At 44.9% G+C, this 16,073-nt stretch overlaps 1 protein-coding gene across 1 annotated transcript in view; it reads left to right on the forward strand.

Moving 5' to 3' along the window:
- prkcha (protein kinase C, eta, a) overlaps positions 1–16,073 on the forward strand; it is a 37,582-nt gene that overhangs the window by 2,300 nt on the left and 19,209 nt on the right. Inside the window, exon 2 of the mRNA XM_083791903.1 lies at positions 6,309–6,372. Coding sequence (XP_083648029.1) covers positions 6,309–6,372 — 64 coding nt within the window. The remainder of the gene's footprint in view (positions 1–6,308; positions 6,373–16,073) is intronic.

Genomic DNA, 16,073 nt, shown 5'->3' on the forward strand with positions numbered 1-16,073 from the left:
GAACAGCTAATCTCAGCCACCGTTAACCCGGTCGATGCCAAATTTTGCACACACACTCCCTGGATGCCAACCATGAACCTCTGCCCCAAACTTTCCAGAACGGCCTGTTATAGCGCCACCAGGAGGCCGCTTTGTGCAAAACAAGTTTTTCGATGCCATATTTTGCACACACACTCCCTGGATGCCAACCATGAACCTCTGCCCCAAACTTTCCACAACGGCCTGTTATAGCGCCACCAGGAGGCCGCTTTGTGCAAAACAAGTTTTTGCACAGTACACCTACAGATTTTGTCCAAACATCACGCAAATTGGTACACAGTCTCTCTAGAGCCATTCAACGAAACGGGTCTTTCAGATTTATCAGACTCCATCCTGATTGGTTAAGATTGGCTTCCAAAGTTCACAGGAGTGCTCAGTTTCAAACAAAATGCTGCAAATCATGAACACATCGCGTGATTTCCGTGAAATTGTGCACCCACATTCCCACTAGGCCGAGGACGAAATGCCACATGAACAATTTCAACTCAGCCTCAAGGTGGCGCTATAACTGGCCGAAAAGTGTTTTTACCTCTAACTGCACGGATCTGTGGATAACCTGGTGGAGACCTGTGCCCGGAAGGGCACTTTTTCTAGTTATATTCTAATTTCGTTTTTGATGAAATTAGCGTAGTGCTGGCTATGGTGTGAACTGGAGCTGCACATAATAAGCACAATGCAAGCACAATGCAATGCAACAATACGTTGATGAGCACGGAAAGGCTTGCTGTATCAATACCGCAGTTGTTTGCTAGTGCAGTATACCTTAAAAATAAACGGTATACCTTTTATATCTCTAGTCTACTGAGAACAAAGCTGAATAGTGGGGTCCCTTCTGCATGAAATTGCCCTTACTTAAAACTATATAATGTGTGATAGATATGACTTTTCCCTGTGTAGGCCTAAAGATGGAACAGTACTTAACACTGTAACCTCACAGCAAGAAGGTCCTGAGTGCAAGTGAAGACATGCATAATGAGGACACGTTCCAAGGCTGGTCCACGAGGCTACTATGTGGTCACTGGATATCCACAGTGATCAATCAAGTTTATACTTATAGACAGTACATAAAAATGCACAATATACCTCCTATGCCAGGTAAAAAGAAAAGGCTTAAATAAGGCCAAATGTCATCCTGCTACTTTCATAATTACCCTGTTTTCACATTGCCAAAGTGCAGGTAGTAGGCCTGCCTATAGTGCATACGTTGAAGTCCTTCTCATATGAAAACGGGCACTGATGTTGTGCGGTGTCAGTTTGGTGTTCGAAAGCTTTCTGCAATCTTCCTAGAAATACTGTTGACAACTGTTAATCTAGGCCATTGACCTATAAATGGGGATCATGTTCATAATGAAACACAACTGTTAATCTAGTAGCCTGGCTAATAAGCCGTTGTGTGATATTAGTCTGGCTTATTAGCCAGGCTATTAATCTAGGGCATTGACCTATAAGTAAGACATTAGGGATCATGTTCATAATGGTAGGCCTACCACTTGACTCAACCATTGCAGGCCTTCTTCACGTCGTGTGTGTGTGTGTGTGTGTGTGTGTGTGTGTGTGTGTGTGTGTGTGTGTGTGTGTGTGTGTGTGTGTGTGTGTGTGTGTGTGTGTGTGTGTGTGTGTGTGTGTGTGTGTGTGTGTGTGTGTGTGTGTGTGTGTGTGTGTGTGTGTGTGTGTGTGTGTGTGTGTGTGTGTGTGTGTGTGTGTGTGTGTGATCACATGTAGTTCTACATGTGAATATATAATATCTTAATCCAACACAGCCCTCTTACTATACAGTTGTCTGGAGTGAGATGTTTAACCCCTTATAGCCTCTAGACTTACGGGACCTGAGTTGGCTTTGCACTTGGGCTGCTTTTTTCTGTCTGGTCTACACCAAATCTCTTTGGTAAAAGAATAGCCTTTGTGACACATTGTAGAATTGTAGAATTTATCCAGATTCATACAACCATGTTGCTAGATGAAAATAACTGATTTCCAAGAGTAAATCATAACATAGCCTTGGGCAGTAAATCCTGATGGAATGATTTTCAACACTGCCAAAAATATAGACATGGAATCAATTTGAGGTAAATGGGTATGCTGCATCTTTGGAAGAAGGGTGCTTATTTCTATCTGCTCGTTATTCGATGTGCCATAACTATTTAAACTCAGCGAGACTTGTCTACGTAGGCTAATTGCATATTAGACAGCATTGTAGACAATACAAATCCCATAACATTGCTACAATGACTGTCACTAGCAGCACAAATGGTGAAATGTCAGGATGGTAGGAACATTTGTAGGCCTAATCATTTTAATCATGTGGATCTGGAGAAATGCATTTGAACGACAAGGTGTCATGTGGACCGTTTTACACTTGGTAATAGTTATTTTTGGCATGATGAGATTCTGGTGTACGGTGAAGAATGAGTTAGGCTTCTATGTTGTACCAATCCTGAGTGCATTCAGTAAATGTTATCCATCTGATATTTTCGTGAACACTCTGGTCAACATGACACTTCTTCTTACTGCAAGCTGCCCTTCATAAGGAAGTTTCACTCCACTGGTGGTTAACTTTCGTCCCCGTGGGAGAAAGCAATTGCAGGTGTCAAAGCAATGAAACCTGAGCCTTTACAGACCTGGAGCAGACAGCCGGTATCGACTGTGTGCCATGGGACTGTTTTATGGACAATTATCCTATGTGTCTTTCCTTGAGTGGGAGGTGCTGTAGACATTTTAGGCTACAGCTTAGCACCATCATGTGTGCATGCGTTAGTATCCATTCGTATGGATATCGTCAGATTCATAATTGTCATTTCGTGAAAATAATAAGTCTCGCCTCTCGCCTGATTTTTGCAAGATGTCCTCAAAACACAAAGCATGGGGTAGAATCAGATTGATATATTTATAGTTGTATTGATCCTGTTAGTTCAGTTGTCAAAACGGTACATACAGTAATACAACATACAGTAATAGACATAAAGATAGAGATATACAGCTTCAGCTTCAAGAGTAAAAAAATATAATATGAAGAAAGGAGTAAACGGGTAATAACGTACAGGGATGAACAAAGTAGAACATACATATGGAATAACGGGTGTAATTCATTAGTGAAGCAGTCGCTCTCACTTCAGGATGCAAGCCTAAAGTTGCTGTGAGCTAGCTAGGTCTCCACTGTGGGGTTGTTTTACGCTTGGTTAGCCCCTCCAAATTAAGTGTTGTCCTCAGTGAAGCAACAGAGTGTAGGGCACACAGGCCCCTGCACGCCCGTGTTGCTAAATTTATTGCAGCTTTTACCACTGTCTGTGCAACGCTCAGGGGCTTAATGTCACAATGCGGTCTCTGTTTAGGCCCATAGCCAAAAACTTCACTCTATCTTGTCTATATAATTTGAAGGTGAGACCCACTTGCACTGCATATGGGTCTACCTCCGATCATTATGCATTTATTTTAAACCAAATGACTGCAGCATAGTGGTCTACACATGTGAGCCTTAAATAATCTGAGTGAACTGACAAACCTATTCATAAATAATGATATACATTATAAATGCATAGGTTAGTTTAGTTGCTAGATCCAAAATGCCATTCAGCATTGGAGCACCAAACGGCACCAGTGTTTAACTAACTATGCTCCATCTATGGTCTTAGATCATCAGAATGTGAAGCCATCAAAAACGGCAGCCTCTTTAGGTTGTTGACCATATGATAGCTGCTCACAAATAGAATGAGACAGTAATTTATTTTACAGTATGCCTCTCATGTTCTGCTTCTGTGCCTGCCTCTCACCCTTCTGCTCACATCCTCAATGCAGAGGTCATTTTCCATCATCACCAGTACCACCCACACCCTGAACCTGCTACTCCCACGTCTTAGTTTATACTTAGTCACACTATTTTCAACAGAACAGTGACTTGCATTAATCCTTTTTTCAGTTGAAACATTTTTTATATTGGCTATGGTATTGGCTGAATTATTCTTACCACTACATGTACAACAGGCTTTCTCACTAGATGGTTACAGTCTTGCATTTTATTTCATTCATTTGTCAAATCCCAACTTACTTTACTTCTCTTATTTATTAGGCTTGTAACATATAATTCAATATTTCCATATTAATGTATCTGACAAATGTTGAGAAATCACCAAGAATATAATTAATTGAAGCAATTTACCCCTCATTCTTTCTGACATGCTTTTTGAAAACAAACAGCATTCAACATTTTCCACAATGTAATTATTTTTCCCCACACGATAAAGACTCAAAACTTCCTTTTCTGTGATATAGCAGAGTTTCTGCTTCTCTAAAGATAATTGCATCTATCCTGTCAGTAACACACACATCTGTAGAATAGAACTGTATTGTCTTCTTTTGACCCAAGTCTGCTTACCACCTCAGAGAGAGAGAGAGGGAGAGAGACTCTTTCGCAAAAAGATTGATGCAGTAGCAGTGGGTTTCAGGTTTGTGCCTGTTTTCTTTTCATAGCGAGAAATAGCAGACTCATTGTGAGCTTGTAGATTTGAGATAGGTTATTTGTTTTTACATTTGTGGAAGCATTTTTAAAATGTTTGCCTAAATAATGACATGCCAAATATTTTCATTACGGTATAGAATGAACCCTCTGTATTGGGAAATGAGTGAGTACAAAGTATTGATATAGTAAATTAAACCATATTATTTAGTGTAGTTTTATTGCAATAATAATGTGTGGTCACAATCTTTAAGATGCACCTGGACTTGTCTCACAACACGCCAGTGTGCCTCGGCACACAGCTAGGGAACTACTGCATTATGTGGTTATGTCGTGTTGTCGTCATCGTGGTTCTTCTGGAATTTGAGTTTGAGTAAAGTAAGCCACAGAATGACGAGTGTCAAAGATTGCACACACACATTAATTTCTATGTAGGCAGCAGAGCAGTCACACAGTCTGCATAGACAGATATCTAGATGGAAATCAATTCGTTATTAGAAAAATCACACCTGTGTGAACTGAGTGGTGCAACTCCCCTCTCCCCCTTGGAGACTCAAATATGGTGTAATAAGATGATTATGAACAAGATGTTCCAGTGGTGGGGGTGCATACACATTTGACACCAACAGTGTCGTCATCTTGAATGGCCTGCCATATGTCATTTTTTGAGGATCTTTTTTTTTAAAGTCGTAATTGAAAAGGATCATGCTGATCCCTTTTAGTAAAATGGCCCATCTCAAGAGTGTGACTTAGGCCAAAATAGGCAATTTTTTTCCCTAAGTCACATGTTTTCTTTTACTTGGGCCTTTCTTTTTGCCTAATGTTGTAATTACTGTATGCTACTTTCAGACAGTGGAAGAATCACTGCTGTTTTCGGCAAACGACACCATCGTGTGATGTAGCATACCGGTAAATTAAGCTCTTTGTCAGTGCCTGCCTTCTGTATGTCCTCTTTTTGATTACTTGGACATTTGCAAATATCATAATGACAGAACTGTGATGCAGTCATCACTAGTTGGAAGTGCAGTTGTGACATGGGTTTCATTAACTAGGCTTGGGTTAGTAGGTCAAGAAAGATTAGGTATGTGTTTAGTGTGTTGCGGATGTTAGCAGTGCATTCTGATGGGACACCAAGCAAGCATTATATATTGTTCACCACTGTAGTCATCCCACACCTGGTCCTTGGTCTGCCCTGTGGTCTCTTCCCAGCTGGGTGTGCCTGGAAGGAGGCATCCTTATTCCTTCCAATGATTGCACCCTGACCCAGCACAACCTGCCAGACCTGCTCTCTTGTCTCTCTGTCACATTACGCACACACTACTGCATGTACAGAATGCTGACAATTCAGGGCAGACGTACAAATGTCAAACAGGTTATCATAGTATGATCACAATGTTTTGTAAAGGTAAGGCCAAAACAGTCAGTGTTCCCACAATACGTCTCGACAACTGCTTTTGCTAAATAATGTCTTGTTTGTGTATCAAGCGATACATCTCATCTACAATGCTGCCTTTACACACTGCAGACATTTAAAGAACAAATTGCTCTTGTGACAAAATAAATACCATTGTCGTTCTGCTAGATGCTAGATATTCAAAATATGAATCGACTTTGACTCTGAACCTAGACATCTGTTCTTGGTCTGACTGAGTTAATGTTTGTTCTATCAATAAGCATAATCTATCGCCTGTACACGATATAGTGTCAGCTAGCATACTCCAGTACATTTGGCCCATGCTAAATGCAAATGCAATACAATGTATTTACTCTCTTTATCTCTCTCTCCCTTCCTCCCTCCCTCCCTCCCTCCCTTGTGCAGATGGACCTAGAGCCAGAGGGAAAGGTCTATGCCATTATTTCTCTGAATGGATCCTTCACTGATGGTAAGGCTCATTAATTGGGTAATAATAATACAAGCTATGCACCTGGGATGGGGGTCCGGGTGGCACAAGCAGGCTAAAGTTCCTGCCCAGCACTGCGGAGACTGGTGTTTGAGTCCTCTGCTGTGCTTCCAGCTTGTCCAACCGGTTGGCAGGCGCTCCAACAAACACAATTGGCTGTATTTGTGGGTGCAAAGCGGGCAGGGGTGCACACTTCGTCACTGTATTACCGTAAGCAACTCCTACAGATTGGTCGGGGCATGGAATTTGGAGGATGGCATGTTTCTCTCCTGGTGAAACTCCTCACTGTCAGGTGGAAAATCATGTGTGTCGGAAGAGGCATGACCTCCGTGACCAATGTATAGTGAATGTAGAAAATGAAAAAACAAACTATTCAAGAACAGTTAATTACCTAAACAAATTCATTGTTACATCTCATATACGAGTAAACGAGAGTAGAATGATTTGGTTTCGATTCCAGTAGCAAGTAGAAGCAAGGCACAGCCAGCAGGGTGGGACATTGGTGTGATGTCTGAGGTCAATCTAAATCAATTTCCATATGAATAGGCCTAGTCTATTGTTTTTTTTTTTTTTTTTTTTTTTTTTAAGATATTTTTTTTGCGGCTTACGCCTTTTATTGATTTTTGAAGGGACAGACAGTAGGCTGACAGGAAACGGGAGAGAGATGGGGGGATGACATGCAGTAAAGGCCGTGTCGGGTCCGGGAGTCGAACCCGCGGCACACTGCGACTGGATTACCAGTCCGGTGCCCAGACCGTTACGCTACGGCCTGGGCCGTCTATTGTTGTAAATGTATAACATCTAACAACGGATCTCAAGTTGTGTGTGTGTGAGAGAGAAATGGATCAGGCAAACTGATGTATGTGACTACAGTAATTAGGCCATTTTGTGACTGTATTTTGTGAAATGAATACATTGGCTATAGTTGTAAATGTATTACATTTACAGCTGTCTCCAGACGCTGTCGCTGTTGTGCCACACGTCACAAGCCACTGGCATGCCATGTAAAAGCGCATTGTTTGGTTCTGTGTAAAAATGCAAAGCCAGCATTAATGACAGTTCTTCGTTACACCACTATTGTGTGATCTCTGTATAAAAGTGGCTTCTGTAATTAGAGATTACATCAGAGATGTGTGCGCGTCCGTTTGCGATCTCTTTCTCAGTCTGAATATGAGACGGTATGCGTCATATGGTATGCGTCATATTTTGGGAGGTTAGGTATTCACTACAGTAGATATGCTTTGTCTGGCTGAAGAATGCTTGTTATCGTCACACATAAGTCAAGTACTGTACATGTGTGTAGTGTGGCGTTATTGTCTTCTGTGTGCGGTACAGAGCTCAGCTATACGGCACTGTCTGACCTATTATTATGCAAAGACAATAATCCTTTAAGTCACTGTGCAGCGCCTTTTAGAGTCTGTGAGATTTGTCAGTCGCAATGTCTGCAGATGTAGCATGCAAAGAGGTTTTACATGTTGAGGTTCTAACAGGCCAACATGCATTTCCTGCCTGTTTTTCAGTTTGAGGTTAGAGGTTGACATCGTTCGTTTCATTTGTCACCCCACCCCCACACTCTCCCTTAAGTTCCCCTTTTCATCTGCTGTCACAGTTGACTGCAGGCCAAATTTCAACAAAATAATGCTTGCGTACTTGTCAGGAAAATAATCAAAATTATGCTGAATCTGCAGTCTTAAGTTTATGTATAAAAATGCAGTACTGTGGTGTCATCAAGTACGGTACTATTTTGGTGTCCTATTTTATTTATTTTTCATTGCGAACGCAGTGAGCCACTTACTATGACAGCAAGGGCTGAATGTCTGTGTGTGTGTCTGTCCCACTGTTACACCACCCGCCCGCCACCAGAGGGCGCAGCTGTAGCACACACACACACAGGGCGCAGCTGTAGCACACACACACACACACACACACACACGCACACGCGCACACACACACACACACACACACGCACACACAACCACACACACACAAGCTGCGTTCGCTTCACGCGTTTGCGCGTCTTACTTGTAATTATTTGCATTGTTGGTCATTTGATGTAACATTGGATGTGGTCCAGTTTTACAGACTGCTTTGATAAAGAAGAGTAATGGAAGGGTAATGCTAGATGTAGTGCTAAATATTGGCTATTGTTTTACTGTATATCAAATTAAACCTCCTAAAAGTACGCATCCAGCAAGTCCAGCTCAGATGATGTAGCAGCATGTTTCATGGATTTACTTTCAATGGCTTCAGATGACATAAACCAATGCCAGCAGGGGGCTCCATAACAGCAACAATATTTGATTTCATGAATGAAAGAAAATCTTTAATTTGTAATAAAAGAGGAACCTATGGACTAATCACTCTGTATATATAGATATAGACATTGTCAACACAGCTATACAATAATAGTCACAGAGACGGCAATGGAATTGTAATCACTTAACTAAGCAATCTTATTTTTATTTTTTTTGAACCCATACAGTACAAACTTTAGGAGCACTTGTGACTTGTACTATGCATGGTTTTGTTTGTCTTCTTGCAATTTTGTGATCGTGAAGAAAGCCAGATGGCCAAAACGTAATCAAATATACACGCATGCATATGAAGCTGTTAGTGTGTAAATCTATTGTCTTCTTGCTTAATCAGTCACTTGTCATACAGCTAATAGCAAAGACTTTAATTTAATGTTAGTTAAATAGGGTAACCGTTGCATAAGGCTGTGCAGCATACCGTGGTCCGCACCACACTGCACACCCTGTAGAGTCACTTGTAAACACAATAAACACAGACACGGTAGAGTTGCAGTTAATAAGTTGTATAATGAAATGTTCACAGCACATAGGTTCACAGTTCACAGTTCAGTTCAGTATTCAGTTCCCATACAGTTCCAGCTTATATCCAGCCCTTGCACAAATGCAAAACCCGACCGCTATGTGTCTCGTACCCCGCACGTTATCCGTTAGTTTGTACCCAAACCCCTCAGCTGTTCTGTTGTATATCCACGTTAGTTACTCACTCACGGCCGTACAAGTGTGGTGGTTAAATCCCCACTGTTCCAAGGTGTCCTCCTTACGATCCAAGCGATCCCCGGAGAGTCCTCTCAGTGTGATATCCTCTCCATTATGACTTGTCGTCCAAAAGATAACGTTTCGTGCGCGCAACGAATGATAAACTTTAAAGGGTTACAAACAAACAAAGCGTAACCGCGAGTCCCATAGACACCTCCAGCCTTCACCGCTGTCACAGCTGACTGCACTTCCTCCTGCCGCTAGCCAGGTGCGTGACGTCAGGGCATAAAAAGACATATCAGTCTGGAGTGTAACTGACGGCACAGATGGGCGTGCGTGGTGTGCGTGCGTGCGTGCGTGGCGACGCTAATCGCCACATTCCTCCCCCCTTGGAAAAAGACGGCTACGGGGAGACGTCCACTCTGAACTTTCATTTGGGAATCCCAGAAACTCTTCAGAATCACTGTCCTCCTCGAAGATCTCAAGGATACGGCGTCCTTGAGCCTTCTCCTCCTCCCCCTTCTTTTTGAGAATAGTGCATAAGGAAATCCCAGGAAATCTTCGGAGTCACTTTCCTCATTGAAAATGTCGAGAACGCACTGGCGTTGAGCCTTCTCCTCCCTCTCTTTTTTGAGATGAGTTAGGTGACCAGCCTTTTGGGAATCAGGAAAACCCAGGAAATCTTCAGAGTCGCTCTCTTCTGCAAAGATTTTGAGGACTCGCTGCCGTTCTTGGGCCTCCACCTCTTCTGCGGTGGGGTAACAGGGTTTCAGCCGTGAGACGTGAACGGTTTTCCTGCCCTCTCCATTGTCCTCTCTCGCAATTTCCACATTGACAGGGCCCATTTTTCGAATGACCCTGAAAGGACCATGCCACCTAGCGGCTTACTTTGCCGCAAAGGCAGTTTCCTTCTTGGAATAGGGATGGGTACGCAACCAGACCCTGGCATTGTCCTCGAATACTATGTCACGGTGTTTGCGATCATAGTTCCTCTTCTGTCGCCGTCGTCCCTTGATAAGGTTGTCTTCCACAAACTCCTTCATGTTGGACAGTTCTGCCGTTTTGGGGTAAGCTGGAGAATCAGGGTCCATGTTCCTGGGCAATAACAGTACTTCCAGTGGTCCTCGCAAACTTCTGCCCAGATTCAGGTCCGCCGGAGTCACTCCTGTGGATTCATGGACTGCAGAGTTTATGGCGAAGCGGAAGTCAGGCAGGTTCTTGTCCCAGGCTTTATGATTTTCTCCCACATAAGACGCGATCATGACCTTCAGGGTTCGATTTATCCTCTCGGTGAGGTTTGTCTGCGGGTGGTAAGCTGTAGTCATCTTGTGACCCACATTCCAGCTCTTGCAGGTTGCGCTGAATACCGCAGAGACAAACTGTGATCCCTGATCCGAAAGGAGATAGTCCGGAACCCCCCAACGGGTCAAGATGTCCTGCGTGAAGAATTTGGACACTGTCTCGGCTGTGGCTTTCTTCAAGGGGAACAACTCTACCCAACGAGAATAGTAGTCCACGAAGACCAACAAGTAGAGATTACCTGCCGTACTTCGGGGAAAGGGCCCCATAAGATCTACGCCCAGCATTTCCCACGGCCTGTGGACAACTGTCTGCTGCAACATTCCAGCCACCTTGCGACATTCTGGTTTGTACCTCTGGCAAGTTTGACAATTCTGAACAAACTCCCGGACGTCTCGGTTTATCGTCGGCCAGAAAGCGAGCGCTTGCAACCTCTTGTAGGTTTTAAATCTCCCCAGGTGTCCGGCTATGGTGTCCTCGTGGACACAACGAAGCAGATCCTGTCGTAGTGAGGCAGGGATATATACCTGGTACGAGCTTTTATAAGGGAGCGTAACCACTCTGTACACCTTGTCTTCCAAGATGGTGAATGCAGTGGTCTCATTGACCTTGACCTCCCCTTCATCCATTACTTTCCGGTAAAGTTCTTGTATTTCCTCATCCTCCTGCTGCGCCTTCCAGATTTCCTCGTCCGAGATGGGGATCTCCCGGACGGACTCCTTTTGGGATGGCTGCATGATTGCACAGGTTGGGGAGAAGGTGTAGGGTATCTCCCCTGGAGCCCGGGACAGGGCATCCGGAACCACATTGTACTTGCCCTTCCGGTACTCCACAGCAAAGGTGAACTCTTGGAGCCTCAGAGCCCACCGCATGAGGCGTGAGTTGGTCCGTTGAGATTTAAAGACCCACACCAGAGGGGAATGATCCGTCACGACGGTGAAAAGCCTTCCCTCCAGGTAGTATCTCCATTTCTCCAAGGCCCAAACTATGGCCAAACACTCTTGCTCAGTTGTAGAGTAGTTTCTCTCTGCCTTGTTGAGGCTCCGGCTGGCATAGGCAAGAACTTCCTCCGATCCCAACCCGGTCTGCTGCACCAGAACTGCTCCCACCCCAACGTCACTGGCGTCTGTGTAGACGATGAAGGGCAGCTCAAAGTTCGGATGTCCTAAAATGGGTGAGGACACAAGATGGGTTTTGAGGATCTCAAAGGCTCCTTGACACTCCTCTGTCCATTTGAACTTGACCCCTTTCCTCTTCAGGTGGTTCAATGGCTCTGCTATGTGTGAAAAGTTGGGCACGAAACGGTGGTACCACCCCGACATGCCCAAGAACCGTTGTACAGCCTTAAGGTTGGTAGGGACAGGGTACTGTTCCACAGCCCTGGTCTTTTCAGGGTCCACTTGGACTCCAGCAGCGGAAACCACATGACCCAGGAACTTCAGGGAGGTCTGAAAGAAGCTGCTTTTCTTCATGTTGACCGTTAGCTTGGCCTCCCTCAGCTTGTCCAATACTGCCTGGATGTCATGGTGATGCTGCGCCCAGGATGAGCTGTAGATGATAATATCATCCAAGTAAACGAAGCAGATGTGACCTTTGAGTTCCCCCAAAGTCTGCTCCATGAGCCGTTGAAAAGTGGCTGGGGCATTTTTAAGGCCAAAGGGCATGACCTTGAAGTGAAACAGCCCAAAAGCACTGACAAAAGCAGTCTTATCCTGGCTTTCTTGATCCATTTTGCATTGCCAATAACCGCTGTTCAAGTCAATGCTGGAAAACACCACAGAGCCTGCAAGTGATTCCAGAATCTCCTGAATGGTGGGAAGAGGATAGGCGTCAGTGTGGGTGAGGGCATTCAGCTTGATGTAATTCACACAGAATCGATAGCTCCCATTCTTCTTGGGGATCAAGACGACAGGAGAAGACCATGCCGAAGAAGAAGGCTCTATGACGTCCGCAGCAAGCATTTTGTCTATGAGCTCTTTCATGATCTTCAGTTTCGACGGTGAAACACGGTAGGCCTTCTGCTTGATGGGCATGTTTTGGGTCACAAAGATCTTGTGTGTGAGCACCTCTGTGCACCCTAGAGCTGATGTGCATACATCTCCATTCCGCTGAAGTTGAATACGGAGTTGGGCCTTTCCAGAGTCATCTAGCTGAGCATTCTCTGTGGCCTTTTCCAAAAGCTCTAGGTCCTGGTCACCTGCCGGAGGCGGAGTTAAGCGTGGGGCAACTGCAGTAAAGAAGCACGCTCGGCCTGGTGCTGGTTCTTGGGGTGACATGGCAAGGAAGGAGTACTTTCCAGTGTCTTTGTCTTTGAACCAGTAGCTATTGCTGGCAACGTCCACCTGTACACCACTGGCACACATGAAGTCCAGTCCCAGGACGACGTGAAAAGCCAAGGTCTCAGCCGTAAGGATCACTACAGGGATAGTCCATGAGCGGCGCTGCATGGTAATTTTTACCTCTGCCCATCCCAACGGCTGCCGTGGGCTCCCGTCTGCCAAAAACAGAGGTCCTTCCGACCACTGATTAAGCTTTCTGCTCTTCCCAATGATGTTCTTCCAGATTTCTTCATTAAGCAATGTATAGGTCGAACCAGAGTCAAGGATTCCATTAACCTCCACCCCTACAACAGAAAGAGGCACAAGCAGTTGCTGTGGATGGAAGGCAGAAGCCACGACACAAGAGGAAGTGTCCGGTACAGTGGCATCCCTGTCCGTAGTCGGCCCAGAATGAGAGACTGCATGGGCAGTAGGGGGAGTAAAGGAGGAAGTCTGTGGTTTTTTATCCCATTTGTTGGTTTTTCCTTTTTGTGCCGTATTGTTGGGACATGAGGCAGGGGAATGGGCACCCTTACAATGCCAGCAGTAGGACTGAGAAGGATTTTGTCCTGTAGAATTGGAAGCGGAATAGTCAGAGCCTTTACTCATAGCTTGACCTCTCTTATCCTGCATCCTTTTTTGTTTCTCTTCATCCTTTTCCAACTGTTGACCTAGACGCACTAGTGCATCTACCGAGGCCACCCGGCTGCTTCGAAGTTGACTGGCCAGTTGAGGGCGAGCATTTTTCAAGATCATTTGGATGGTTTTCTCCTCCGTTATATCAGGCCTCCAACGCAACAGTAGAGACCTGTATGAGTATGCAAAATCCCTAATGCTCTCCTCCCCCTGCACTCTGGTTCTCACCCGCTCTTCAAGTTCATCCGCATAATCTTCGGACAGAAAAGCTGCCAGGAACTTATGCTCGAAGTCGACCCAAGTGTGAATGTCCTTGCGTTCGACATCCCACCAGTCCCGAGCGGTGCCATATAGCACGTTGCGCAGAGTGGCAAGTAGCTCCCCATTGTTAAGTGGGTTTAAGGCAAGAAAATCATTACTCTTCTCCAGGTAACGGAGGGGGTCGCTACAATCCTCCCTTCTCCCAAATGATGGGAACTCCAGTTTCACAGGGCTTTGTCCGAAAAATCTAACTCTCCCCTCAGTAGTTGAGGCAACTGGAGCATCGCCCGGAGCTGAAGATGCTACTGCTTCCGAACTGACCTCTTTCCGCATTGTGGAACACAATGGATGTGGTTGGCTTCTGGCCTGTAATATCTCAGGCGCAAAAACGTCAACAAGAGGTAAAGTTTGGACTTTGGACCTGGAAAGTGTGGAAGAAGCGCTTTGTTGTTTCAGACAAGTCACCTCTACGACCACCTCTTTGAGTTGCTTTGAACATTCCGATAGCTGTTGTGAACAGTTAGCCATGGTTTCATTCAGGTGATTGACAGTCTTTAGGAGGGGTAATAGTGCGACGTCCCTGTCCTTTCCAGAGTCCGTGAGAAATTGTTTCAGCTTCCAAGTTAAGTTTAGGTTCATTTCCTTCCTTATATACTCTGCTTGGAGATCCAACATTTCCTGCAATTGTTTGGCTTTTTGTTTTTCCATTTCCTTGAGTACATTTGCAAAATTGTTTCTCTGAGATTTTGGAAATCCTCCTGGAGTTCATTTGTTTGAGTTTGCTGTAGCTCATTGGTTTGCATTGGAGCATCCCTTGTTTCAGTGCGCCCCCCCAGGTCAAATAATGGGCCCCGTATTGACCGTTGTGGCTGTACATTAGCCCCTGGGGGTTCCGCTGGGGAAGCATTGGGTGGGGAACTGGGGAATGTACCCGCTGGAGGTGTTTTGTTTTTCCTCCTCACAGTAGGCTGTGGGGGCATTGGGTGGGCGGGGTAATTGGGTGAGTTAGAGGCTGTGGGGGGGTTGGGTGAGTTAGAGGCTGTGGGGGGAGGCTGTGGGGGGGTTAATACAACTTATTAACTGCAACTCTACCGTGTCTGTGTTTATTGTGTTTACAAGTGACTCTACAGGGTGTGCAGTGTGGTGGTTAAATCCCCACTGTTCCAAGGTGTCCTCCTTACGATCCAAGCGATCCCCGGGGAGTCCTCTCAGTGTGATATCCTCTCCATTATGACTTGTCGTCCAAAAGATAACGTTTCGTGCGCGCAACGAATGATAAACTTTAAAGGGTTACAAACAAACAAAGCGTAACCGCGAGTCCCATAGACACCTCCAGCCTTCACCGCTGTCACAGCTGACTGCACTTCCTCCTGCCGCTAGCCAGGTGCGTGACGTCAGGGCATAAAAAGACATATCAGTCTGGAGTGTAACTGACGGCACAGATGGGCGTGCGTGGTGTGCGTGCGTGCGTGCGTGGCGACGCTAATCGCCACAACATGGATAAACACATACTGCAACACACTTTTGTTTAATAGAGCTCATCTTTGCAAAATGTTTACATTATCAAGTGGATGACAACATGAATGTTGTTTTTGCGCAAAATCTCATTAAAATATTCCCTTTTTAGAAATGAATAGGCAATGCACACCTCTTAATTTATCTCTTCTGTGGTGCAGGAAATGAACACCTCAGGCTCTGTATTGCATGTGCCTGTTTTAGGCATCCCCATGAAGTCTCCATCAGTTGTTATGAAATCACAAATGACAAAGCTGTCTTCGTTTGCAGAAGAGGACTTGCACAATTATCTTATCTCTGAGGGTTTCTTGTTTTGCAGCATCACAGCTATTACTGTTGGCGGTGTGGGGGCTGGGGGACATTAGTGACAGCTCTCCGTTGTGCACGTGTGGTTTACGGTCCCTTCAAAATAGCCTTTCTTTCTGTACACTGTCACCATACTATAATGTATGATTAGCCCTCGCGTTTAAAACCAAAATAATGGCTCGTCTGATTGAACCATGTTTACCCATGTTTTAACCCAGTTTATCTTCCTTGCATCTCACTCTGACCAGTTAAAAACAGGCACATTTGTTTTGGTTCATACTTTTTAAGGAAAGCCAATGGGTGAGTCCCTGTGGTACAACCCTGCTGCATTTCAGAACAA

This window comes from Protomyctophum parallelum, assembly GCF_964188405.1.
Source record: "Protomyctophum parallelum genome assembly, chromosome: 20".
Lineage (NCBI taxonomy): Eukaryota > Metazoa > Chordata > Actinopteri > Myctophiformes > Myctophidae > Protomyctophum > Protomyctophum parallelum.